This window comes from Pleuronectes platessa, chromosome 13 (genome assembly GCF_947347685.1).
Source record: "Pleuronectes platessa chromosome 13, fPlePla1.1, whole genome shotgun sequence".
In the NCBI taxonomy this organism is placed as follows: domain Eukaryota; kingdom Metazoa; phylum Chordata; class Actinopteri; order Pleuronectiformes; family Pleuronectidae; genus Pleuronectes; species Pleuronectes platessa.
Genome location: NC_070638.1, coordinates 12225122 through 12251067, shown reverse-complemented (window position 1 = coordinate 12251067; position 25946 = coordinate 12225122). Strand labels below are relative to the sequence as shown.

The following is a 25946-nucleotide window of genomic DNA, read 5'->3' as shown; positions in this document are numbered from 1 at the left end:
TGCTCGTGCTTGTATGTGTCTAACTGCATTCGCATGTGTTTGTATGGGTATGTGCATGTATCTTTAAATCTTCCTGACAAGTACAAATTCCAGTTTGCTAAATACATAATAATTATCTAAGGTAAACAGAACCATGACACTCCCCATGTCTTTCATGCACATACTGTGTGGTCCAAAATCGGAGACCCTGTTCCACTTCACGTAAATAGGAAAGTGTTCAGACTTGTACATGGTCTACTGACTAGTACTGCAGGTGGATATACACACTGGTATGTGTAGCTGTGATGGTACAGAGACGGCTTCACGGTGCCATCTTGGTTGTAAAACACCACCGTGCAGTTCCCTACCCTGGGTTGCTAGTATTAAGAGTGCCCCAGTGCCCAAAAATAAACACTTCTGCACACAGTTTACTCCTCCCCCCTTTGCACAGGCTGAAGCCGACACTTCTCCTCTCTCAAAATGTTTGTTTTTATGATGTGAAAGGGGCCTTGAGGGACCAGCAGAAGGCCCCTGAGTGGAGATACTGATCACAGCCAGAGGAGCTGGTGGAAGGGAAAGAAAGAGGGGTTGTGTGGGCTGGTGAGACATGAAATGAAACATGTTATGAGGACTAATACTGTCTGGCTGGGAAACTGAGGGAGTCATAGATTGATACTGTGAATGGCTGTGTGCAGTGCAGCTGAGGAGATGCATCCAAAATGACTCGTTTGAAAGGATGTGGAAGCTCCTCTATAAAGGACTAAAGAATTATAATTCCCACATTATTCTCTATGGTAACTCTAATATCCAAACATGACTCTGCATTTATTAAGCTTTAGATGTGGCAGAGACCAGAGTCATTTATAAGGTGTGTGCACGTATGTACGCAGCAGAACATTATGTCCTCCAAGCCAGCACAGGGATTAGAGTACTTCCATTTACTACTGAGAGGAAACTGGCTGCTGAGCTCTGGGAAGCACCCTCAAACTGACTCCCCAACTGACAACACAGTTGAAGTAGGGGGGGGGGGGGGCGGGGGAGCCGAGAGAGAGAAGAACAGAATATTTATGCACTTTGATGGCTCACTCCTCTTTCCCTTTGAAAACAGAACAAGGAGAAATGGAAGGCAGTGCATTGGCAGGCAAAAAGGAAAGAACAAAACAAAAAAAATGGGAGGATGAGGCGAATGGAAAAATAGATAACCCCTGTCCGTTCAGTCTGGAATTCCGATGGGCTTTGTTTGTGTTTTGAGGCAAAGTGTGTGACGGGGCTCAAGGAGGCTTTCAGGGGACAAGCCACACAATTGAGTGTGAGCCACAGGATTCACAGGCCAGTGTGGTACAAATAAGGAATGTCAGAACCATTCGATTTCCTTCTCATCCCCTATACTTATATTGATTAAGTTACATTGCAAAGATTTCCTCAACAACTAGTAGTAGGAAGAGGCAATGTGCATCATTTCCAACATTGTGTTGGAAATTACACAACCAGGGATGGCTGTTCCCTGCCATCCCTGGTTTCGTTTGAGACAAAACTGTCAAATGTACAGATTCAGCTCTTTACTTTCCCTCCCACTGTCTTAATGGGACTTTTTTTTTTAACGTATATTTCTGACACAAGTCTTTCTTTCCCATCACTATCGTCCCTTCTCCGCTGTTCCTCACATCAGGGAGCTCCATCACCATATCCCTTCTCCCCTACAGAGCAATCAGCGCTGGTTTCACTGCCCGACTCCCCTCGGTCTCCATTGAACATGTCATTTGCCTCCTCTGACTCAAACACCGAGAAAAAACTACTGGCCCAGCATGTTGGAGCTGGCGGACACCAACCCAGCCCCCTATGCAGCACCGTTCTGACATGTAAGCATTCATTCTTTCTCACATATGCGCACCCTTCGGGATTTGTCTGTTTGTCAGACTGGAGGCTGGAGCCCGGAGATGGGACCACGAGGGGCTGCGGTGCAACGCAAAGCCACTGTCCCAGAGCCCACTGTGATGGGAAGAAGAGTGGGCTTCACGCTGAGAGACAGAACACTCGGTGTTCCTCCCCTCAGGCATGAGCTGGAATCAGCACAAGACCGGGGATTGGGGAAAAGGAGGGGCTGAAGGTGGAAGGGTTGTACGAAGTACATCCTCGGCATATCCCAGAGGGAAAAGAGTTTTTTTTTGGGGGGGGGGGGGGGGGGGGGGGGTTCTATAGCGTGAAGCCCCCTGCTGACACAGCCAGCCGCTGGACAATCCATCAGCAAGCTAATCAGACTGATCTGGAGCAGAGAGAGACCGGTGCCTCTGACGCTGTCGTGTGAAGAGCCGAAGCCACAGCTTCTGTTCCTGCAGATTGGCCTGATTTCAGTTCCTCGTGCAGTGCTCCTATCAGGACCTGCAGTATTAAAGAGATTCTCACAAGGATGATCTCTCTGCCCCCGCCTGCTGAGATCTAGGACACCGTGAGCATCCAGCTCAGTCGCCACTGTATGCTTGAACCTTCGGAGAGGAGGCTTTGAATTTGCTGGTGCTAATTAATCGTGAACTTATACAGAGGACAGAGTGAAATTGGTTTAAGAAGTTAATATTAAAAGGGTGCAGAGGAAAACAAAATTCTCAGTAGGATATTTTTGAATGTGGCTATGTATGAGAAATAAGAAAAGCATTTTCTAAGAAGTGGGATACAGTTTTTTGTAATGAATATTTTATATTGTGGTGCGCTGCATAATCGCTATTTTTATAGTGATATTTATTCTTTTCTTCTCTCTTTTACTTATGATCTTTAACATAACTAAGCACCTACAATCGGTTATCATTCAAAAACCAAAAAAATGTAATAGTTGAGCCTAAATCTTAATATAAACAGACGAGTGGAGTTATACATGATATGAGAGAAGAAACAGAGTGTGATGCACATTGGGAAGAAGAACAGAACAGAGAAGATGAGACTAGACAAGAAGAAGCATACATTGATTGAAGACAGAAGAAAAGTAACAAGGGCTCGGTTTGGAAACTGAACACAGACCGGAGGGATCTGTTAAAAGAGCTCCACTAGGGAGATGTTGTGGGGATTGCTTGGGGAAATTTGGAGGCCTCGAGGAACAGGCGGATGATAAACGTGATGGAGCGTTGGACGCATCACCAGAGGGTCGTGTGGTACACCACGCAGAGGGTGGAGAAAAACGCAAGGTGAAAGTGGGGTGTCATCCACTGAGGATGTCCACAGCCTGAAGCTGCGGATGGCTGCACTCGGGAAGCGTTCAAACGGTCAGATGTTCAGCCGCCACGCTGCATTCAGGTTCTTCTGCAGCTCATTCAAAGTTATAAAAAGAAAACATGGCGACGAGAGGTGGATGCAATGTGTTTGAGTCGCAGCTACCATGCGATTTGGGAAGGGAGTAAAGATTTAAAGCTTATTCCTGAGGTCAATTAGTCAAGTAAATCAGGGCTGAATGCCGACATTACCATGGCAATAACGCTTCGGGGTCTGGGGCTGTGAGGGGAACAAACCATTAAGACACTCCCCGGTGACGGTGAAGGAAGATGGATAAACAAAGATTCTGACGGCTTCTGTGGAACTCGGTGTCAGCGGGGATGACAGGAAGGCTTAGCTTATTGCTTTTACATCATATTAAGAAAACTAGGATGCTGCGAGAGGCCTTATTGGATCTCCAGTGGATAACGGCAGGGCAGTGTGGAAGCTTCGCAGCATCTGCCTAAGTAATTAGGACTTCAGGGGATGATAGCGGACATAAAGAAAGAATAACAGTGTAGGGAGAGAGAGAGAGGGAGAGGCCGATGGCTGAGGGGGAAACAGAAAGGAAGCTCATTGGCTCAGGGATGGAGACGTCAGTGATGGGAACACTGGGATGATCTCTACTAGACTCGTCATGGAAATATAGTGGATTATATGCATGAGCAGGAAACAGTTAATTGATTCCAAGTATGCATTTCAACTAAAATGGATAATGAGCACGGTTATGCCTGTTACTTGCGCTTGTACTCCAGAAATGTAAGCGTGTAGCTGTTAATGTCTGTGTATGAGTCGTAGGGGATATACTTACTTGTGCAGGGCTCATCCGGCTGGTCAGCATCCCCGCGGTAGTAGCCATTGCGGCACACGCAGACGGTGGCCGCCTCAGATGATGAGCGGCTGTTAGAGGGACACTGGAGACACAGACCGGGACCCTGGGCTGACTTGAAGGTACCCGGCGGGCAGGCTGTGAGAACAGGAAAAACAATGTCAGCAAAACAGCGAAGAAAAGGAAAGAAACTTTTACCTCCCATAATGTTTTTATCAGTGTTATTAAGAATATAATATAAGCAGCTTACAGTCATGCACTATTTTTGCCAAATTATCAGGAGGTGCTTCTCTAGAGTTTCTCTTACTAGCCCCCTCGTAAAAAAACTCCGGAGAATACAGTAGGGTTATGTCCAACAAGTGGGCACGTTGTTAATATTTCAAACATGAAATGGAAGCAAAACTGACAGCAACTAAAAATTGAATTAAATATGCATAAAAACAGAAAAAAAGAAAATGATCAATAATAAGAGCACAGGAATGGAATCTAGTCAAAGGTTGAAGTGAAATATTTAAAGTTTCTTTTAAAGACACTGAACCAGCGGCAATAAAGAAGTGCTTTACACGTAGAAGACCCCGACGAAGATGTCAACTTGGAAAGAAATTTATTTAGATTAGATTTGAGAGCTTTTGTTATAAGGTTCAATGCCGGGGTTAATGTGGAGTAAACAAAATCTTGATTATTATTTTATATTTATGATGTTATATTCTGTCTCCGGCACATTCTAGACATATACCACCTCTCACCAAGTCCACAAAATGTACGGACCCAATAGTTTGCACTTTCTCAGGAGTTTATGTCTTTAAACGGCTTTTATTGCTCCTCCAAGATGCACAGAAGCTTCACGCCTGAGAGTGAGCCTGTGATCTGCTGTTGTTCCCGGTGTGTTCAGGTTAGTCTATGGCTCACGTCCACATTTTTAACAGAATACTTGAAGCAGCTGGAAGCAACACATCATTCTGTCATCGCCCGGGACTTTGTGGAGATTTGCGTAATGTGTCTAACTTCAAAAGGCTGTGGTGGAGCACAAATATCATTGTGTGCATCTACCGTATATCCAGGCAACAACCTAATCCTCTTACCGTCATATTCCCAAAGAACACAAAGCTTTTATTTATTTTTTGCACGTGTGTGGAAGGATTTACTGACTATAATAACGGTCGTAAATAACTGCTAAAATATTGCAGCAGCCTCGCTGATGGGGGAAGAAACTGTGGTGTTGCTGCATGAAACAGAGGGGGAGGGGGTCATACATTTAATGGGACATCATACAGCTGCTCCAGCTGTGCCTGCTTGCCTGAGAGAAGGATTGTTAAGGTTGGGCTGTAGTGGAAAAATGGATTTGTGATACATACTATCAATGCTCGTGTAGAATATTCCTTTCCTCTGTGTCAGTGTCAGTATTATTTCAATCAAAGGTTTCAGAGAAACACTGTAGACACTTAATCAGCAGAAGATAACGATGAGAGTGAAGTGTTTGAAATGCTAGAAGCCAAACTGACTCCACCAGTATTGAATGTTTTTACTGCATAAGTTGCATTGTATCTGACTAAGAGCCCTGTGCTCCAATATTTATGGAGAGCTCTGTAAATGGAGGGCTATTTAAAACAATAATGACCGAAGAGTCCCATTGCTCTTCGCTGCCGGGTCAAATAGCTCAGGACATAGCACACTGACGGTTTGGGAAAAACCTTAAGACCTTGGAAGCAGTTTAAAAAATGATTTTTCATTACAAAAAAAGCACAGAGATGCTGAATTTGGAAACTGGAGTCTATTTTACTAAGTTGTAAAAAACAAAAAAGCAAAGACAGGTTCCTGTTTTCACGACCATTCTTATACCGCTCAGGCTGCCTCTTAGGATGTCAGTTTGTTGGGGAGAGATAGATCAATCAAAAGAAAAGGAAGAAAGCAGGAGAAGGAGAAAGAGGAGGCATCACACACACACACACACACACACATACACACAATTCGAGCCGCTGCCCCAAACAGAGGCCGCTCTCCCATCTCCTTCCATGTGGCCGACAGACACACCAGAGGCTAACTGACTGACCTCAGGTCTAGTCACACTGCATTTTCACACATGGCAAGAGCATCACAAACAAACAAACACAAGGCCGCACCGCAGCAGCCACAAAACGGCTTATAAGACGTGTAAGGCGGGATCGCAGCCGTGCTGCACTGGGATATCCCCGTGAGCCAAACACATTGCTATGCTGAGGAGGCTCCAGAGCTGTGCTGAAACTGCAGATGCGTGTCAGAAGAATATAAAAGAGTTCTAGAGACTTGGTAGGAGGGGACGTTGAAGGTATTAATGTTGCTATAGGGCAGAATGAGCCTCTTTTCAGAGTGTGTGTGTGAGGAAGCGTTATTTTGCCACCTCTCCTGGCTTGCGTGAAAATATCAAACTCCTTTTAACACAAGAACATTGAGACTCTTAAAACTTCTCCCCGGCCATATGGGGAGCACACACCAGCTGCAGAGCCATTTTATAAAGCAATAACTTCCAAAGATATCAGAGATTACAAGACGATAAAACACAGATTTAAAATTCATTTCGCGGCTGGAGAGGGGAAAGAGAACTTATGTGTCATCATCTCTGCTGCGTTAAACTCAAACATGAGCGGGATCACGTGGGCATCACACTCACTCACTCCTATGCTCATGCAGTCTTTAAATGCATGGCCTTGACTCTTCAGGACCGAGATCCCTATAAGTTGTTCAGCGTGTGTTTAACGGGGTTGTGAGCTGAATATGTGCAGTGGGTTCTGCCCTCAGGTTGTGTATCTACGGACGGACAGTAACCGGCCCGGACGCTCATAAACGCACAGGAGTGAGGAGGAAAGAGGCGGAGGCTGTGCTGACTCAGCTCGTCTGACGTACTGCCGCAGACGCGCCTCGGGGCAAACCCCATGAGCAGAACAATGCATATCACACGCGCTCAAACAAACATGCACAGTCTGCAACGCTGAGGAACGCGCCATCCCCACCTTCAGAATGCATTTACTGAACTGATTTACACGGAGACACATGTAACCACTGCTGACCCCATTAAAGAACACGGCGCGCCCATATATTTCTGCCACATGCCGAGCGTATGTTCGAGATAATTTACGGCCTCTCCTCAGACAACTGGAGATGCCGCGATCAGCATTATGGGAGGGGGGAGATAAGTGACAGCCAGGCACAAAAACAAAAAACAGGCAGCAACTCAGACGCACATAAACCCTTCACACACGGCACAGGATGAATGTCTGTCTAGATTGCACGGCGTACCTTGGTGCTGTTTTTCTAATGGATACATTATGTGTGCATGAATCCTGGCGTTAAACTCATCAATTAGCTGCTCACTGGTCTGCCTCACAGAGCGAGTGCTGGGCAGGGGGACACAGATATGGCGAAGTGAGGGCGAGTGAGAAAGCGCCGTGAACAATGGCTGCAAAACTCTCAGAGGCCTCGTTCTAAGGGCGGGCAGCAGAGGGCCGAGCGGCGTTACGCTTCGTTGAATTTGGAACCGAGCCCAACGTCTTTCCTCCTGATTTGTGAATATTTAGATTGGAGGAGGCCAAGAGTTCCTGTCCCGCAGAGAGTGGGGGAAAAAAAGGCACGTACACCCATCACTCATCGGACGTGTTGGTTTTCAGGGGCGGGAGGGGAGAGAACATTAGATCAACAAGCAATTAGTCTCCCCCAGTGGGAGAATAACCCACAACTGAACTGGCTGCATGCAGAAACAAAACATTCCACCCTTTCAAGTGGTCTCCGCTGGTTTCTCTCTGTGCATTGTTCTCCCTTTTCTCAGCCCTCAAATTTTTTTTGGGGTTTGTCTCACTGGCAGTTTATCCCTCTCCCCTCCCTCTCCCACCTTTCCTCCCCCTTGTTGCCTTCCTGCCTGGACTGACGTGTTTGAATCCTTGTTAAGGTTGCCTGTCCGTCTCTCTCCTTCCCGGTGTATCTCACTCTGCGGTGAGATGACAGAGGTGTGGCAGCTGCGGATCATTGCCTCGCCGCTCATCAGTCTATCAGCGATGACCTCGTGTCACAGCACGTCGGACCGCGAGAGATGAGACGATGATGTCTTCATGGTGGGTCATTCTCCTAGCAGGGGTTCTTCCTCTCTTTAATTACTGATAAGACAACAATGTCGATCTGAATGTCATCAACAAGCAGGATGATCAACTTTGTATAAAACATAATTGCAAATTCTCAAGACTCAATTAGCCTGGATGAGGTGTTAGATGAGAAGATTAGCGTTTAAAAAAGGATCATGTGCAGAGCTGGGTGTTAGTGCTCAGGGGTTAGACTGAGCTATGTGCTTGCTGAGCGTATAATATAGTGCACGCTGCAGGCAATGCATCATACATGGAAGCACACTGGAACTGCACCGCATACCGTGCCTGTGCTTAGAATGTGCAGTTGTAAAATGGATGAAGTCCATAAAATAATCTGCGGAAACTGGGAGACGTTAAGATTTATGGACATATCGTGAAACAAGAATTATATTAACTTGTCTTGCATCAACAGGTGTCTGGGATAAAAAAAAAATTACATTTAGGAATTGCAAGAAGCCAAAGCAAAGGATAATGACCAAGATCGGTTTGGAAATGGTTTTCCTACTCAACCGCAATCAAAGTCACAGTACACTAAGCCCTCCCCTGGCTTTCCCTTTGGCATCATTCCGAAGTATGCATGAGGTTCTAAACCGGCAGAAACGGCTTGGCAGCAAATTGTGAGAAATGCAATCAAACATACGCAGCGGTTCATGTGGAAAGGTAGTCGAGCTTATGTGATAAATCTGAAGGAAAGGGTTCCGTTCTGTAATATGAGATATTTCTCTCCTCAAAATGGCTCTGCAGAACTCTAATACTGAGTGTTAGCACTAAAGCTGAGCGCATCAAAGCTATTACTCGAGTTAAGATGTTTTCTTTGATAAAAGAGATATTTGCATGATGAAATCCACACAGTGTTTCCCAACCAACTTTAGGGGAATTAATGGCTTCAAATCAACCTTACTCTTTTATAGAACTTTTCCAGTCTGAGCTTTTAAAACACTGTGCAGAAAAGGGTGCGTGACTCGCACAAGGGCACAAGCTGTGAGTAAGCGTCAATGACCCTTAAGATCAACTCTCGGCCCCCAATACACCCTTAACCCCGTCCCTCATCCATCACATGGGATGGATCACAGTCTTTAAAGGCTTTAGAGTCATGCATACACCCACTCACTCACAAACACTCATACAGATAGGCTTATGAGCGGGTCAAGACCCCAGTTGACCCCTATTTCTCTATGTTGCTGCTCAGTCACTCAGAAAGACAGCTCTCACCCCTTTAAACCGCAGGAGGCAGCACACACACGCCGACTGTTTGCCTGTAGAGATTTGTTTAAGTGATAAATCGAACAATATCAATCGGGTGGTAAAATGAATTTGTTTGTTTGACAGAGGGGACACAGAACGTGGCCGGACAGTCAACATTAAAACAAAAAGGCAATCAGCGCTGCGTGCCCATTGGTATTCACCCTCGCCCGACTGTCATTGTTCATTTTCCAGCGCCAATCCACGTAATGAGCTGCTTTTCCAGCCCAGGTGTTCCATTTCTCCACAAGGTCATGGCGAAACACAATACAATTATTTGAGACAGAGGCATGGCTGGAAACAAAGGCTTGTCAGAAATATCAGAAAATGCCCTCAGGATATTAAAAGTCAGGGTAAACTGCCTTTTAGGGGTTTATGATTTATTCATTCAGAGAAACCGACTCAAGAACAATTTAGCATATTCCTCATGAAGTACCAACATACATGGGTGAAGAACGACACGTTTCAGCCCAAGATCTCGGACTCTGGTGCGTGAATGTATTTGATCTACTGTATGTGCGGCCGTTTCTTTGTAGCTTGAAGGTACCCGGGGTTCACGGTGGTGACATCACTCGGCAAGTCCAGTGAGTGCGGGTCCACTACCGCCTGTCGTCACCTTCTAATCGCAGAGAGTAAGAATGTAAGGAGGGATAAAAGAAAGCCACGGGGGGGTCTCAGGAATAAAGGGATGCTAGACAGAGAGCGGGGCTTTAAGCATATACCTAGTCCGCTTTTGTTAAGACCTGCGACGCTAAAGAGTTCCTCCCACAGAACACTCCCCCCGATCATTAATCATCTGTCCATTCAGACCCTGTCAGAACCTCTCTGCCACCTCCACCCACACCCCCCCCCCCCCCCACACACACACAAAACTCCTCTAAACTTTCTGAAAAACCACTCTGTCCTCTGAGCTATCTAACACATCAATATCCAAATCTGCAGAAACCCACAGTGAACAATACTTAAACCCTGACAAACAAAGCTCACACATCCTCCACCAATTAGGCTCTGTAGCTCCACATAGTGCCATGTTGCCGTGTAGTCTGCAGAGAGCAAGGGAAAAGCGGAATAATGAGAAGAAATAGACAGGTGTGCGTTACAGAAAACAAAAAAACAACCTCTGCTGAATAATTTGGCACCATGTCATGTTATCTTTGACGACAGAATCTAACAGCTTCATGCATGCGGACATGTTAAACCATATCCGACTGGATTCAACAGAATTGATCCACCTCTCCTGGCAGTGGACCAGTAAAATACCTACAGGAGACAGTGTCCAGTGTGTGTGTTTGTGTGTGTGTTTGTGTGTGTGTGATTTCCTGATTTCTGTAACATACATAGTCTGCTTCACATACGGAGTGAAATCCAACAGTCTGACTGCTAAACCTAATGAACAGAGCAGGTATGTTAGACACATTCTATTGAAATGAAAGTGTGTGTGTGTGTGTGTGTGTGTGTGTGTGTGTGTGTGTGTGTGTGAGTGAGAGTGTGAGCCTTAACAAACCAGCGAACAATTTAGCAGACAGCCCACGCCCCTGGGCAGGCTGTTACCATGGTAACCTCACAGCCAGTATTTTTTTTGGCTCACACTTTCCCTTTGAACAGCCGGCCAATGACAGACCAGCCGACTGGGAAATCTGGCTCACTGGAAGATCATGCACAGATCGCGCGTGTCCGCATGTGCGTGTAAGTGCACGTGCATGCATTTTCCCTGTGTCTGCTTAAAACGAACATGATACAAATCAAAAGAGCTATATAATCTTTTAGCTCCACACAGACTTATTATAACTGAATATTGGGTTGGCAGTCGGCCACTCTGTATCGCGCCTGGCACATTGTTCCAGGTCAATTTTATTTCCAGTGAGATGCAGCATTGTTCCAAGGCACTGGGCACATCTTTCACATATAGGAGTGGTCGGAGAGGAGCAGGGGGGGAGAAGATAGAGAGAACGAGGAGCTATTGGTATTCCAGGAAACTCCACTGTGCCAATCCATCCCTGGCTGGCAAGTTATAGAGAAAACTGCCGTCTGAAGCATATCGGCGCTCAGCAGGTAGTAACATGTGCTTGCACCACAATCTTCAGTGTAATCAGAAGCTAACTGGGGGACTACCAGGCTCGTTGCCCGATGCCAGCTAACACAGAAGAAAAAAAAACAAGAAGGGGCACGAAAGACAGAAAATAAATCTGTCATGGGAAGTTATGTGTCAGTGTTTGATTGGATAATGATTAATGCAGCGTTGACGTGGTCGGACTTCACTCAGATAGCAAACTGAAATCTCGAAAGCCATTTACGACCGCAATTTGGACACATTCAAATGATGGGGTAAGGATATCAACAAACTTTATTGTCCAATTAAATCCCATTTGTCTCATTTGCTCTCACGGAAAATGTCTATTAATATGTCAGTGTTTTATTACCAGAAATCCGCCGTCGTGTCTTGTGCTGAATTGTCTTTGGATCGTGACGCACAAAGACGGATGATCACAATGAGGCAGTAAAATCTGCAGTTTCAGGCCCTGTCAATTACCTTGCAGTTATGTCATATGGTGAATAAAGTACATGTCCCAAGATAAATAGCTTTCTCTTTTTACCACTCCAACTCGTGAGAGACCATTAGCTTCCTCTGTCTCAGCACTTGTCTCTTTTAAAAAGGATCTAGCTCATTAACTTCATGGCTGGATCAATTAATCTATAGCAGTTAGCCGAAGATGCCCGCGCTTGCTGTTTTTTTCTTCTCCTTTGCTGATTCCCCGTCCAACTACAGAATGTCTATAAAATTTACAACCTACAAAAACAAGGTTGGGTGATGTCTACTAAACTGGCATATGGCAATGTCAAGAGTGAGAGAGAGAGAGAGAGATAGAGAGTGTGTGTGTGTGGTGGGGGGGATATTGGGTGAGTTATGCCCTATTTTTAGTCACTGCCCACATACTTCCATATGTCCTATACGTTGGCGTGGTTTTTAAGGAATACATCCACTAGATGGCAGAGCAGAGGCCAGTTTAGACCAAACGCGGCATTTGTGTCCAGGATATTTTTGGTTAATTTCGGAATAATCGGAGGATGTGGCAAGGCTTAATCCATCCTTATTTAACGTCTATAAAATATACATGAGTAATATAAATTCATCATATATATACGACTTTTAATCAACATTTAAGTTACGTAAATATATTATGGGATTTTGTAGTAAGCTTTCTTCACGCCGAAACATACCTTCGCCTTCTGAATTAAAATGGATACCAGTTAAAATACAGGAACACACTGAATACCTTCAATACTTTCATCAGCCTTGTCAGCCGTTAACACACAGACTCTTTCTCTGTTTCAGCATTGTCTAATAAATTTAAATAGGCTCAGGTGTCAAATTAGGTTCTATCGTTTGGATAATTCTTCACAAAGTGCGTGATTGAAAATGAAAGTGGTTGTGAACAAAGAGCCGGGCTGTGGCTTCAAGCTTAGAGGTTGCGGCCATAGTTACAGCTGAGTACAGAAATACAGCACAGACTGTGTCACTACAGACAGCAACGAGTATAAAGTTGTGCTACCACATAATATATAATATACACATACATTATATTTTACAGGTATATGGCTTTAATGCCAATTTGATAGGGAGCCTGAGAGTAGATATACCTGTACTGACTGAATGTGAACTTTAGTTTCTTGCAGCAATGTCATGAGAGGCACTTTCAAGTGTTATATTGGACTTTGACAGATTTGGTCCCTCAGCCACCGGAGATCTGCCCCATTCACAGATTCTTTACAGCGGCTGCTTCATTCAATCTTGAGAGGAGGACAAAAATGGAACACTTTGTTCATTCATTTATCTTTCAGGTATATATATATATATATAACATACCCTCAGGAGTCTTATTTGTCTTAGTTGTCCTATTTTACAACTCAGAAGCAGTGAACTCTAGTGGTTGCTACACAGAAGTTGTATTCAAGGAATCAGTGAATCTGCTGGTAGCTACAAGTCTGTCACCAAAATATCCCCTGAACAGACAGTGAGTCAACCGGGTTGGGATGAATCACGCGTGTTTACGTCTGTTACAGCTTCAGACAGAAAAGTGCATCCAGCATCACCGCACCAGACCAACAGACAGGTTCAGAACAGACAATGCACTAGTGTTTGCAAGTATGAGCATCGGTCTGCTCGGGCGGAGGACTTGTTACCAAATTTTTATGTGGTTATGGTGTTGGGGGTGGAGGGGCTTTTACACTTAAATTCACACTTTTTGAGATGAGTAGTGAGAAGAGGCCGTTTTCGTCCATGTGCTGGTTGCCAGAATATTTTGTGCATAATTACTTCCCCCCCCCCCCCCCCTTCAAAGGCCTCTACACTTATTATCATAGTCTCATCTTAGAGGTATTTTGGAAAGCATGAGCATTTGAAGCTATTCTTTAGCCGAGCTAGAGCCATTCTCATAGTTCAGTGTTAAATGGACTTGGGAGGAAGCGTGATGTGCTTTTGAAATCAGGGCTTTTCACTAAGATTAGCTGAGGTACTTACCACTGTATATGCAGCAGATTTCCTTTTTTGTGTATTTTTCTTTAACTGCATGTAGAAATTCAAAAACGTTATAGTTTAAATCCCTTCATTAAACAGTTTGTTAAACAGTTTGCTAAGTAATTTGTTTAGTTATGTATTGCCTTAGCTAATGCTGAGATAAAGGAAAAGATCATTGTGCTTGTATGATTTGGTGATTTGGTGACAGACTTTTAGCTACCAGCAGATTCACTGTTTCAATGAATACAACTTCTGTGCAGCAACCACTAGACTTTAGAGTTCACTGCTTCTGAGTTGTAGATTAGAACTAGGGCAAATAAGATTCCTCAGGGTATGTTAGATATATATACCTGAAAGATAGATGAATGAACAAAGTGTGTCATATTTTCCCCCTCCTCTCTTGAGCATGAATTAAGCATCCGGTGTAAAGAATCTTTGAATGGGGCAGATCTCGGCTGGCTCAGGGACCAAATCTGTCAAGGTCCTCGTTGCTCCAATATAACACCTGTAAGTGCCTCTCATGACATTGTTGCATGAAAAATATAAGTTTATATTCAGTCAGTATTACAGGTTTATTGCTTTAAAATATATATAATATATATAAGTTTAAAGGATTTTCTCAATTGGTGTAATTCTGTCATACAATGCAATTTGGTGACTTAGAGGTTTGTAAAGACATCATCACAATCTTTAGACCCAAGTTTACAATTTTTCAAACTAAAGCTCTGTAATTTGGCCCATTATAGAGCATTGCAGCAACAAAACAAGTGCTGTGCTTTTACTTTCAAGACAAATTTTGGAAAAAAATTCATAGAATGTTGCTGCCATGACAGAGATTGGAACCCGCGCCACCTGTAAATGCCTGCGTCAGTCCGAAATGGTGCCAAGAGAAACAGACATGCCAAGTATGAAGCCGATATGATGAATGGTTCGCAAGATATGTCTGTCAAATACAGACAGACATTTTGTGGAATTCGCCGGTTGATGGCGCAGAGGTAGGATAACAGAAGGAGGCCAGGAGTTGGCAGTGGAGTGGGCCTGGAGGTGGATGTCAACAAAGGAGAGGAGGAAAAACATGTCGGGTTTTTAAGAAATCCAACAGCGAGCTCCGAGGTTACCCTCGGGCTGTGGAATGCATCACTGCTGACAGGACAAGAGGTGGTTAGGTGAGGTTGGAGAGCAGAGGAGAGGAGGGATGGCGTGAGGAACACAGTGATGGTGAGGTCATCAGAAGCAGCACTGGGATGGCGCTGGCATCAAGTATTTCAAAAAACAGCCGTCTATGCACCGATACAATTATGCAGTCACCAGCAGAGATGCTCATCCGGCTGTACAAGCATATCCGCTGTTCATTGCCCCTGTCCGCAATTATGCCTAATGGAAAGTAATGATAAAACACTCGGCATCAAAAGAGAAAGCAGAAATAACAGTATGTGTGCAGCGTGGGAGAGGAAAAGTGACCCAGATCAGGGAGATAGAATGTGAGAAAGAGAGAGAGAGAGACAGAAAAGTGGGCGCAAACAAAGTGAGAAAGCACTCAGGGGTGCATCTTGTCAATCAAATAGTTGGTGGCAGAGTCGCAGAATATGTGTTGCTGTGCAAAGCAGCCATTTCTCATTGCATACTTAGAGCAGACCAGGCTATTATTTCTAGGGTTGACAATAGGCAACAGGATGCTGTTTAGACACAATATGCCTCCGTCCTTCCCCACAGAGACAGCTCCATTCACGGTCTTGGATGGTTGCGCTTTTATATAAGAAACAAAAACAACTATTCTGTTGACATCAGGCCAGCAAATCTCAACAGATGAATAACGAGCATGGGAATATATTTTGCTTACACAGAGACAAACAGATGTGTTCATCAAGTGCCGTGCTGCATTGTGTGAATAAACACAAGTTGACTTCATTTGCCGGCACACAATGTACCTGCAGCAGTGATACTATCTGAAGGTGTACACCGGCCTGACGGCTCATCTTTATTCATGACATATTCACATCTGCATGACCTCTACTCAGCTTTATCAGGAAACTGTATCCTGTTCAGTACAAAGAGACACCTCGCGGTGATGCTGTGCTGGATGGTGAACTGCAGCCCCCCCCCACACCCACCCCCACCCCACCTTTCCGACTATGGACAGCACTGACCTTTATCGGCCCACCTTAGTCAATACGCCCTGAGCTATGAAACTGGAAAACATATGTGTTTAGTTTCATGCGATCGTGTGTGCCTGAAGTGGAAACATCCATGTGGGACCTCCTCACGCTGCATGCACTTCCCCACACGTTGCCAGATGGATGGAGACCAGAAGTCATTCATTCGCATGATGGACAGTGATGGACGAGTGTTGATGGATGACCAAGATATTGCACTTCACGGAAGAAAGAAACCCAACAGAGTTGTCAGTGGAAGGTGGAGCCTCTCTTTGCATCATAGGAGATTTACAGTAAGACGTTTACCATCGGGTTATACTGAGAGTCTGTGGTTTCTAAAGTCCTGTAAATTAAACAAATATCAATAAAGGAGGACTATGTAAGGAGAAGTACTGCATACATGAATAAATTATTTTGAAAAGTTCCCTGATCACCGCAACCCAAATAAGATTAAGTGTTAAGTAAAAAATATATAAATGTAAATATGTAATAAATAATAAATAAATAACACAAATATATGTATTTGAACATAAATATATATCTTGATTTGTTGATAAAGGCATTTAATATGTATTTTAACTAATAATATTAATAATAATAATAATTCACAAATGAAGTTCAATGTTTATTCAGATAAACTTCTCAACATAATCGGTGAGGTAGTGTCTCGCTGCCCTCTGGGCTCAGTACAGTTGGAACAAAGAAGGTGCTCAGAGTCGAGTGTTTAATTGTGTCAGTAGATGACTTTTTCCTGTGTGTGACGTACTCTCATTAGGCTCTGAGACATTGCGAATTTTGTGAAAGACGTCAACACTTTGTCCAACAGGGAATGACTGAAAAAAGGAACACAACATAACCACCCAGGAAACAGGATAAACTCCATAAATGGAAGAAGGCTATAAATATGAGGGTATAAGGGTAAACAAGGCACAGAGGCACTGTGTGTGTGTGTGTGTGTGTGTGGATGAGGGTTTGAACATGTTCTGTAAAAATGAAGAGGGAGACAAAACAATCTATTTGTGATTCATTTCAATCATCAAATTGAATCCAGCAGCTGATAGACACTGAGGGGACAACAGTGCACAAATATGACAACAGGATTTATCTCATTTATGTTTTATTAGGTTGTATTTTATATTTTGTCAAGTTTATGGCCTCCGCAGCCACAGTCATATTTTCTCTTGATTTCCTCATTTGCTCTTCTATCCAATTTGACTTTGCTCTCTTTGAAACTGTCCAAGCAGAACAGCACATCCTAGTCACACTGTGGGACAGCTGCTGTGAAGACACATCTTTCATGAATGTTGAATACTACATCCACTGATGCACTGCTACACTCAGTGATGACCATGCACATGTATGGTTGTGCGTGTTTACATTCACCAGGAACTTACATCAAACACAATGTCGCACATCAAGTAACATGCATGTACCACCTAACCCTGTAATTGCCTAGTAACACATCGCACAAATGAATACACTCCCTGATGTACACACATGGCAGCACATAAATGGAAAAACAGGGTCAAATATGCTCTGACATCACACACGCATGAATTCACACACACAGATGGAAAGCAGCGAAAAGTCGGCGTGTGTGTTCTCACATGTCAGTGGTCGCAGTCACTACTCTGTGCATAGACTTTACATGTGAATGAATGTTAATCAAGGGCCCTTCCAAACTCTGCTTATACATCTGAAAATATTTTCACATAACCATTAATGCCTCTTCGCATAAGGTTCGCCTGAACGCCTCCTGTGACACTGATGAGTAGTGTAGGAACCCTTTGGTGCACTCAAACGCACTGGTCAACACACACACACACACATGCACGCACCCACGCACACACACACACCTTTAAAAACACATCTTCCCTGAGGAGGACATATTGGATTAGGAGTGATTTTTTTCTTTTTTCCTGGCGCTGTCTCAAAGGTGCTAGATTAAATGTCATACCCACTTTACTACAGAGGGCTCAAAAATAAATCATACTATCCATATACACACACACATGAAAAAATGTACACCACCACCACCCCACACACTCACCCACCTGCGTACAGTACAATACACACACACACACACACAGACATACGCACACACATAAATACAGAGAAATGCTCACTCTGGGAGATATATAACATGCTGGCACACCCAAACACTAAAGCACCTGTACGGTCCGGCGAGTCTGCTCTTTGTATTTCAATCACTGAATCAATGGTTCTAAATTGATTGTAGCTGAGCAGGGGCCAGAGATGTTCCCCGTGGCTCGGTGCCCTGGCCCTCTATTGATTAGATCTGAGAGAGCCAATTGCTTTCACACTGGATTAAGGTGTTCCGGGGCAGTGAGCAGGGAGAGAGAGAGTGAGATGGTCAGAGAGAGAGAGGAAAAGGAATGGGCAAGCCGGACAAACAAACCAACAAATCACCGCGATCAGGGCGACAACACAGCTAATTAGGTAACAACCACTTTCTGGGAGAGGGCCACGTGAGCACAACAACATATCTGTGTGTCATTCGCAATAATGCAGAGGCAAATCACAAGGTTGCACACACACACACACACACACACACACACACACACACACCTCTATATTAGAATGCTTCACATCAGAAAGCACGAATACAGATCAAGGGTGTAATCTCATTTGACCCTGGAGCTAAGTAGCCCGTGGCGACAGCGTTACACTTCAAAGCTTCACTCTGAGTTTGTTACACATTCCTGCTCCGAAGTGTCGAGCGCTGTCACCTAGAGGACTCGAACCAAACTGCACGAACAGCTGGCTTCATGCGATCTGCTCTGACCCGGATCAAATGATGAATAAACTGGGAGAGGTGGATAAATCATCTTTTTACAAAGCCGCTCTTCTCCTCTCCCAGCTGTCCGTTCATCCTCCTCTCGGTCACGTTTCGTATTCCACTGGGGGCAGTGTTCGGCAGGATATCCACTCAACACCCCATCACTCTTCCTCCCCACACAACAATTAGCCGCTCCTGCAAGGGGTCCTGTACGGAAGAATGGGCAGGGAGGAGTGGTGGCGATGGAGGCCCCCCCCCCCCCCCCCCCCTCCCGCCTCGGCCAAAGTTGAGTCCTTTTGTCTGGCCGAGGTTCCCATTTCAAATAATATCCAAGCACAAAGGAGACGCTTCCAATCCAGATTAAGCGCTTATGAAAATGAAGGACTGCGAGCACGGAGATGTGGAGGAAACGTGGACGCAGGTCACAAGGGCCAATAGAAGGGGCCCTCACTCCGAGCTCTCGCGGAGGCGTGTCTCGGGGAGCAGCGGCCCCATTCACACGGCATTAGGGAGGTAAAAGCATTGGATTGACTGCGCGAGTCAGGAAACCTCAATATACATTTGGTTAATACCTCTATTGTAGCGCTCTCTATGTGACTGCTCTCCTAGCTGAACATAAGAAAAGGAGGACAGAGGTAGAGAGGGAATTAAAGAGGCAGAAAAGATGAGATAGAGAGGAGAAACAAGAGAGGGAGAGGAGAGGATTTGCTGGCCCATTCAAGCCAGGATGGGTGTGAAGCACACAGAGACACACACACACATGCATGCACACACAATAAGATCCTTATGAAAAGGCTGTGCACTCTGTTTGTGGGAGTCTGACACGACACAATAAACCTGAGTCAGGAAACCCACAAAAAGCCAAAACACATAATGACAGGAGGAACCACTGCAGCCAGCGCTATAAAGGTCAGTTTATGGGGAAGTAGGAGAGGACGATCGGTGAAAAGGAGAGACGGAGAGAGAGGCAGAGAGATAGTGAAATTGACTGAGTGTATGAGCATGTGTGCCTTTTGTGTCGCTATCACTCCGCGTTCGGTTCATTCCCCAAAGGGTCTTATTATGCTTCACGCTGGCGCCGACACAAAGGCAGCGTGTCTGTATCTCGGCCCATCCAGCTCCCCCAGAGAACGTCCTCGGCACAGCAAATCCATTTGTTTGTCAGCTTCTGCCTCTGTTCGGACTTGGACTAATCAGATATCATTCTTTTTGAGAAGCGTACCACTGTGCAGTCTGGTCCGGCTACACAGCTTCACGGGGATAACATCTCTGCTCTTTCAGGGGACTTTTTTTTTTGTATTTGTAAGCGCCGTGCATAGACATCATAAAACCCTGTCAGAGGGTAAGTTATAAAGGTATCGCTCAGTGCATCACATTTAATCAAATTCCCCTTCTGATAATAAAATCATTACTTCTATAAAAAAAATGATTTAGAGGGTGACTACACTTTCTCTGGGGTGTTGTCCAAGTTGTCGCCTCATTAAAACGGTGGAGGATTATTAAAATGCTGTTGTTAAGTGTAAAATGGGCCTTGGGGATGGACGTCAATCAACTAAAAGCAACACAACGTCCTGATTTTAAAGCAGCCGTCTAATCCATAGCAACATAGCAGCATAAGAGCATAAGAGCGGCTCAATTACATATCTTGACCCATGAAATCAATGAAATCAATGGCCTCTAAAGAACGGGAGAGACATATTGAAACGTGTCGCTCCGGTAGACAAGCGTCTGGTGCACAATGACGTGGGGGAATAATCCATATCCAGTGACAGCATAGTGTAGATCACAGGATAGCCTAATTTCTGTGGTCGATGATTCCAGTTCAATTTTTTCTTCTCTGAGTTAAAGGCATAGACGACGTGCACCGAAACCTCTCTCTTCTGTCAACACTGATACAGTCATCAGCTTCAATGGGATGTTTCACTTCCTTCAAGCGACTGCAACAGGGTGTAAAGGTTACCTCTTTGAGCACAAAGCATGAGTTTCAACAGCGTCTGATTTAATGAGTGAGGACGGAAAAGTCAAGATTGCTCAGATGTATGAAATAACAGGATTGTTTATTTTTTGACATTCACTGTACCCATCGTGCATTTCTTCTTCCATTCAGCAATGTCACATTACAATATGAGTCATTGCAGTTCTGCACACGGTACTAAATGCAATCAATCCGACCTCCAAGCAAGAGACACCTGCAACACGTAGGCAGCTCGGCTATTGACACAGACGCTGCTCCCGCTCGGCAGACACGGGGAAAGCATGACGGGTGTGCGCCGGCTTTTCATTACAAAACGCAGCCAAAAGAAAGATCCTCTCAGAGGTTCTCAGACTTCATTAGACTCCATAAAACCCGCACACACTTCGAAGAGTCCATTCACGTTGGTTTGACCCAGCCGGCGAGGATGTGCTCTCACCTCCTCTCAACTGCGCACACGCTGGGAGAGATGAAGAGGGACACGCGCATGCATATGAAGCGTCACACAGACATATAGCTCATAGTCTGCTCATGCTAATTTTGGTGTGAGAATTAAAGCTGCAGCCCCCCCAGCAAGTGTGGGAACTTAGTAAACAAAAGGAGCCCAAAGCCCAAAGTGCTCAAAGAGAGGATTACAAAGTCACTCTCTTCCTCCTTTTTTTTCCTTTTATCACTGCCCCCTCATCACCCACACCTAGAAACACACACACACACACACACTCACACACACACACACACTCCTGCTCTCCCCCGCCTTGCTTTCAAGATTCAATATTCACACTGTCTCCTCCAGTGGGCGTTTTTTGTAAGACAGCCACAGCAGGGGGTCCTTGGCACGAGGAGAGACAGCAAAGCCGAGATCGATAGTTTGTCACAGAGATGTGTCTCTCGGATTCGGGGCTTCATTGGCTCCCCCCGTCCGTCACTCTGGAAAAAGAAGACGTTTGCTCTGGTTTCTGCAGAGCCACATGCGCCTGACCCTGAAAAGTACAGGCTGGGTGAACTGTCATCGAACACGTGCAATTACACGCAGACAATGACACAGTGCAACGCAAGATTATGGGAGTCGTCTAATTGCCGGATAATTGCATATTGTGAAGGTTTTGAGGTTGTGTTTGCTGCGACCTGCCCTGTTATAGGGAGCCTCGTTGGTTTAGGATAATGTCTGGTGTCATCACATTGATTACACAGACATAATTCCTCACGTGTGCTTAATCTGGGATATTTAGGGAGCACTGAAGATGAAAGAAATGTACTGCACACTTCAAATGCAGAGAAATTATGACAGATGTGATGAGTCATGAAAGCGAAATATGCAAAGTTCAACATGCGCAATTTTTATCCAGAGATGTTAAGCTTTGCGTTGATATTAAGTCCCGGTACGGAATGACAGGATCAGCACAAAGCATAGAAGATATATACACTTGGCTCGCAGGACTTGCTTATTGTGAACCTAATCCCATCATTCTGACTTTGTGCTGAGTAGTTTTGATGAGTCCATCTACCAGAACTGTACTCTGTGATTCCTAAACTATTAAAAATAGAGGCTTGCAACCTAAAAATCCTGGAAACATCCTTTAAGAAAAAGTTGAATTTGTCCTGGTAACACTTAAAAGTATATTTTTTCATTTCTCTTTCAAGTGAACAATTAGCCACCTTCGTATCAATAGTTTCCGTTTCTTCTATCAAGGAGGTTTCGTTTTAATGAGAGTTTGTTTATATGTCTGTTCTTTGTCAATAATACCCGAAATGTTATACAGAAGTTACGGAGATTTACGTTTGAGGGATGCGTTATGAGTCAGGAAATTGATTGTTGGTGTGGATCCGAACCAGGAGGTGCATCCAGGAATTTTTCTTCACTTTCTTAAAATTGCAACAAAGGGCGTTTCTGACATTTGTACAGATTTCTCCGAGAGTTATTCATGAATCTGGGATGAAAAATATCAGAGTGTCCCGTTTGCTGCAGTTTGATTGAATTTGAGGGGCCTGGGTGGAGGTATGCGCTCTTCTGAATGCCATTCTAGTTTCAGTTCCTTTCTACTGGAGTAATCATCTCTCTGAGGAAGGAATAGGAGGAAGAGGTCCAACAGGTCAATATCTCAGGACTGTTCAAATAAAACCAACACAATCTGTAATCCTGCATAACCAAATATCACCAGAGATAATAGAAAAACTATGCCTGCACCTACATTGTTTGCTCTGTCGGCTAGCTCTCAAAAAACAAACAAAGGTTTATTGGCCCTACCATAATCACAATTCAATTCTAATTAATTTGTAAATCCACAAGTTCCCCAGCCTAACCTTGACTAGTCCATATCTATCACCCTGCCACTGATGACCTCCAGGAGGGGACGAGACAATTTCCCAGGATTGAAATGTGTCGCTCGGCTGTCAAACCAAAGGAGGCCGCGCTGGTTTATTAGCTGAATGGTGAATACTGATGGACACTGATGAGTCGAGAGGGAGAATCAACAAATGACGAGCGGTGGAGAGGGGGGAATGTTTGTACTCTGCGGGGGGGCTCACCATGTCTCCTCATTACTGCCTGATGGAGCATACACTCCAGAGAGGGGGAGAAGTGAGGAGGGGTGAGCGGTGGAGGCATAAAAGTACATGGAGAGTGACAACGCTTTTCTCTGTGCCGTCAAGAACTTTTTAAACTTTTGGTCTCTTCTGCTGGAATAGACACTTTTCCACAGCACTAGGGTTGATTTCTTTGTTATGATCTTAAAAGTCCAATTATAATTCAAAGGAATTACGTGAGGAATTTGATTGATGGAGGTCATGGCTGGGGTGAGAGGGTGAAGTGGAGGCTCCCACAGTGCTGGGCTTTTGTGTTTTTGCCAGGGAGGGTGACACAGGCAAATTAGGCAGAGCCTCGGCCATCTGGCGAAAGTTAGAGCGCCTTTGTCTCCCTGCGTGTCCCCCTGGCCTCAACACCCAGTGTCCACACCGAGAGGCGAGGAAGAGAGGAGAGGAGAGGGGATGAGAAGACTGGGGATGAGAGGAGAGGGAAGGACAAGAAAGGGAAAGGAAAGGGAAAAGGAGAGGGACAAAGAAGACTGGAGTCAAGAGGACAGGTAAGGAAAGGAAATTAGAGGAGAGGAAAAGTGAGGTGAGGAGAGAAGAGGGAAGGAAAGGAAAGGAAAGGAAAAGTGAAGACAGGAGATGAGAGGAGAGGGAAGGAGAAGACTGGAGATGAGAGGAGAGGAGAAGACAGGAGAGGAGAGGAAAGAAAAGAAAAGAAAAGAAAAGAAAAGGAAATAAATTGAGAGGAGAGGACTGCACAGGAAAGGAAGGAGTAGACAGGAGACAGAAGAGTAGAGGAGAGGAGAGGAGTAGTGAACATATATATTAGGAGTGAAAACTGAAGTAGAGGAAGAGACCTGAAGAAGCATTTGCCGAGGAGGACTGAAAGAGATATCGGGTCAAAGAGGGCCTTCTTGAAAAAGTTCCTGTGCAGCAACCAAGTGAAACACCAAGTGAGAGATGACAAAGAAAGGCTGAGAAAGAAAAGAAATCCCAGTGACCATGGCTTGAAAGGGACTGAAGGTTAGAGAACCAAACACAAAAAAAGGCAACTGAAAGGAAAGAGAGGGAGAGGGGAAAATAATAGGAGCAGGAGTATGTGTCATCCATGGGGGATAAGACGAGCTGTGTGTGGTGGGTATTCCCATTATGAGTGAACAGAATCTCTGAATTCCACTCACATCATTAGGGGTTGACTGTCGCTGCGGCGAGAGCAGCGCATCTGTGTTTAGGGTCATTACAGACCCTCTGTTTGGACCCTAGATTCAAAGAGTCTTTGTTCAAGTCACACTCTTTCACCACTGCTCTCTGCCATCTCCTATTCAGTCTATTGAGACCCATGGAAACAAGAAGTCTTTCAGCCTCTGCTCTTTCTTATAGCTTATATAGCCTCTACCGCCCACCTCTCCATGTTTACCGTCTCCGGCACACTGGTCCTCACTTGCCATCGGACTAATAGGAACAGGAAGAGTCAGGCCTTGACTTAATTAGGCTTCAAGGTGACTTAGTGGATGTTGGTGTGTTTCTGGGGTGCGCGAGTTCGGGACTACCCATGAATGCTCCCCTGCAAATGAAGTAAACCCTGTGGAACGGCGGTAGACAAGGCCAAACAGGCTGGAAATGGCTCTAATAGCTCACCAGGCTTGTGCGGGTGCTGTCTGCCAGATCCTGTACACTCAGATGAAACGTTTAAAGAAGTGATCAAACCCTCGCCGGAGCAGAAAAACTGTAAGGTCAAAAGTTCAGAGTAAACAGTCTCCAAAGCCAAACTTTAAAAGCTTTAAATAAATGAATATGTCCAAAGAGTTTTACTGCTTGTTTAACAAAATCTTCCTTTCATTTATTGAGAATCTCTAATCTCTCAGAGTAATAAAGCAGCTGGTTGCTGCCCACGACAATGAAGTCTGTATGGGTATATATATTGAGGTTTATGAGGGTTAAGGCTGGAGTTAATAATGTGACAAATGTGCTCGGAACACCACATTTAACATTTTTTTAAATGCACACATGGAAGAACTAACAGTATTTCAAAGCGTGTGCCAGAAAAATGTGTGTTTATGCGTGTGTGTGTGTGTGTGTGTGTGTGAGAGCAGGCACGTGTGCTCGTGCCCCATGATGGCAGCCATTAGACAGGAGTAAGGCAGCCATGATGAATCGGCACTTAGCTCAGGGAAGCGCACTTGCTCAATGGGCTGTGAATCTCCCGCTGCCACTGTCAGCCTGCAGAATGTTAAATAAAGTTATTTGAATATTTGTAATATTAATGTACCAGCGTGTCAAAAGCCCACTGGTGCCTAACCGAGAGAGGAAATATGAGATCTGTGCTGCAGTGTGGGTCTATAGGACTGTGGCGGGGAGGAATTCTAACTGAATAAAAGCATAATCACGGATGGTGTAGCGAGTTAGAGACAGATGGATGGACGGACAGATAAATTGTCCCATGAATAAATAGCCAGATTATATCATGGATCATGATTTAAGTCGTTAAGCTTTTCATTGCTCCTTTTCCATTCGAATACATTTTCACACGTTAGAAACAATGCTCCTTCTATTTCAATGTTTCTACTTTCCTCTGTCCCC

At 44.7% G+C, this 25946-nt stretch overlaps 1 protein-coding gene across 1 annotated transcript in view; it reads right to left on the bottom strand.

The window, feature by feature from the left end:
- Nucleotides 1-25946, bottom strand: part of LOC128455022 (ephrin type-B receptor 1-B) — a 157251-nt gene that overhangs the window by 62256 nt on the left and 69049 nt on the right. Inside the window, exon 4 of the mRNA XM_053438651.1 lies at nucleotides 4028-4183. Coding sequence (XP_053294626.1) covers nucleotides 4028-4183 — 156 coding nt within the window. The remainder of the gene's footprint in view (nucleotides 1-4027; nucleotides 4184-25946) is intronic.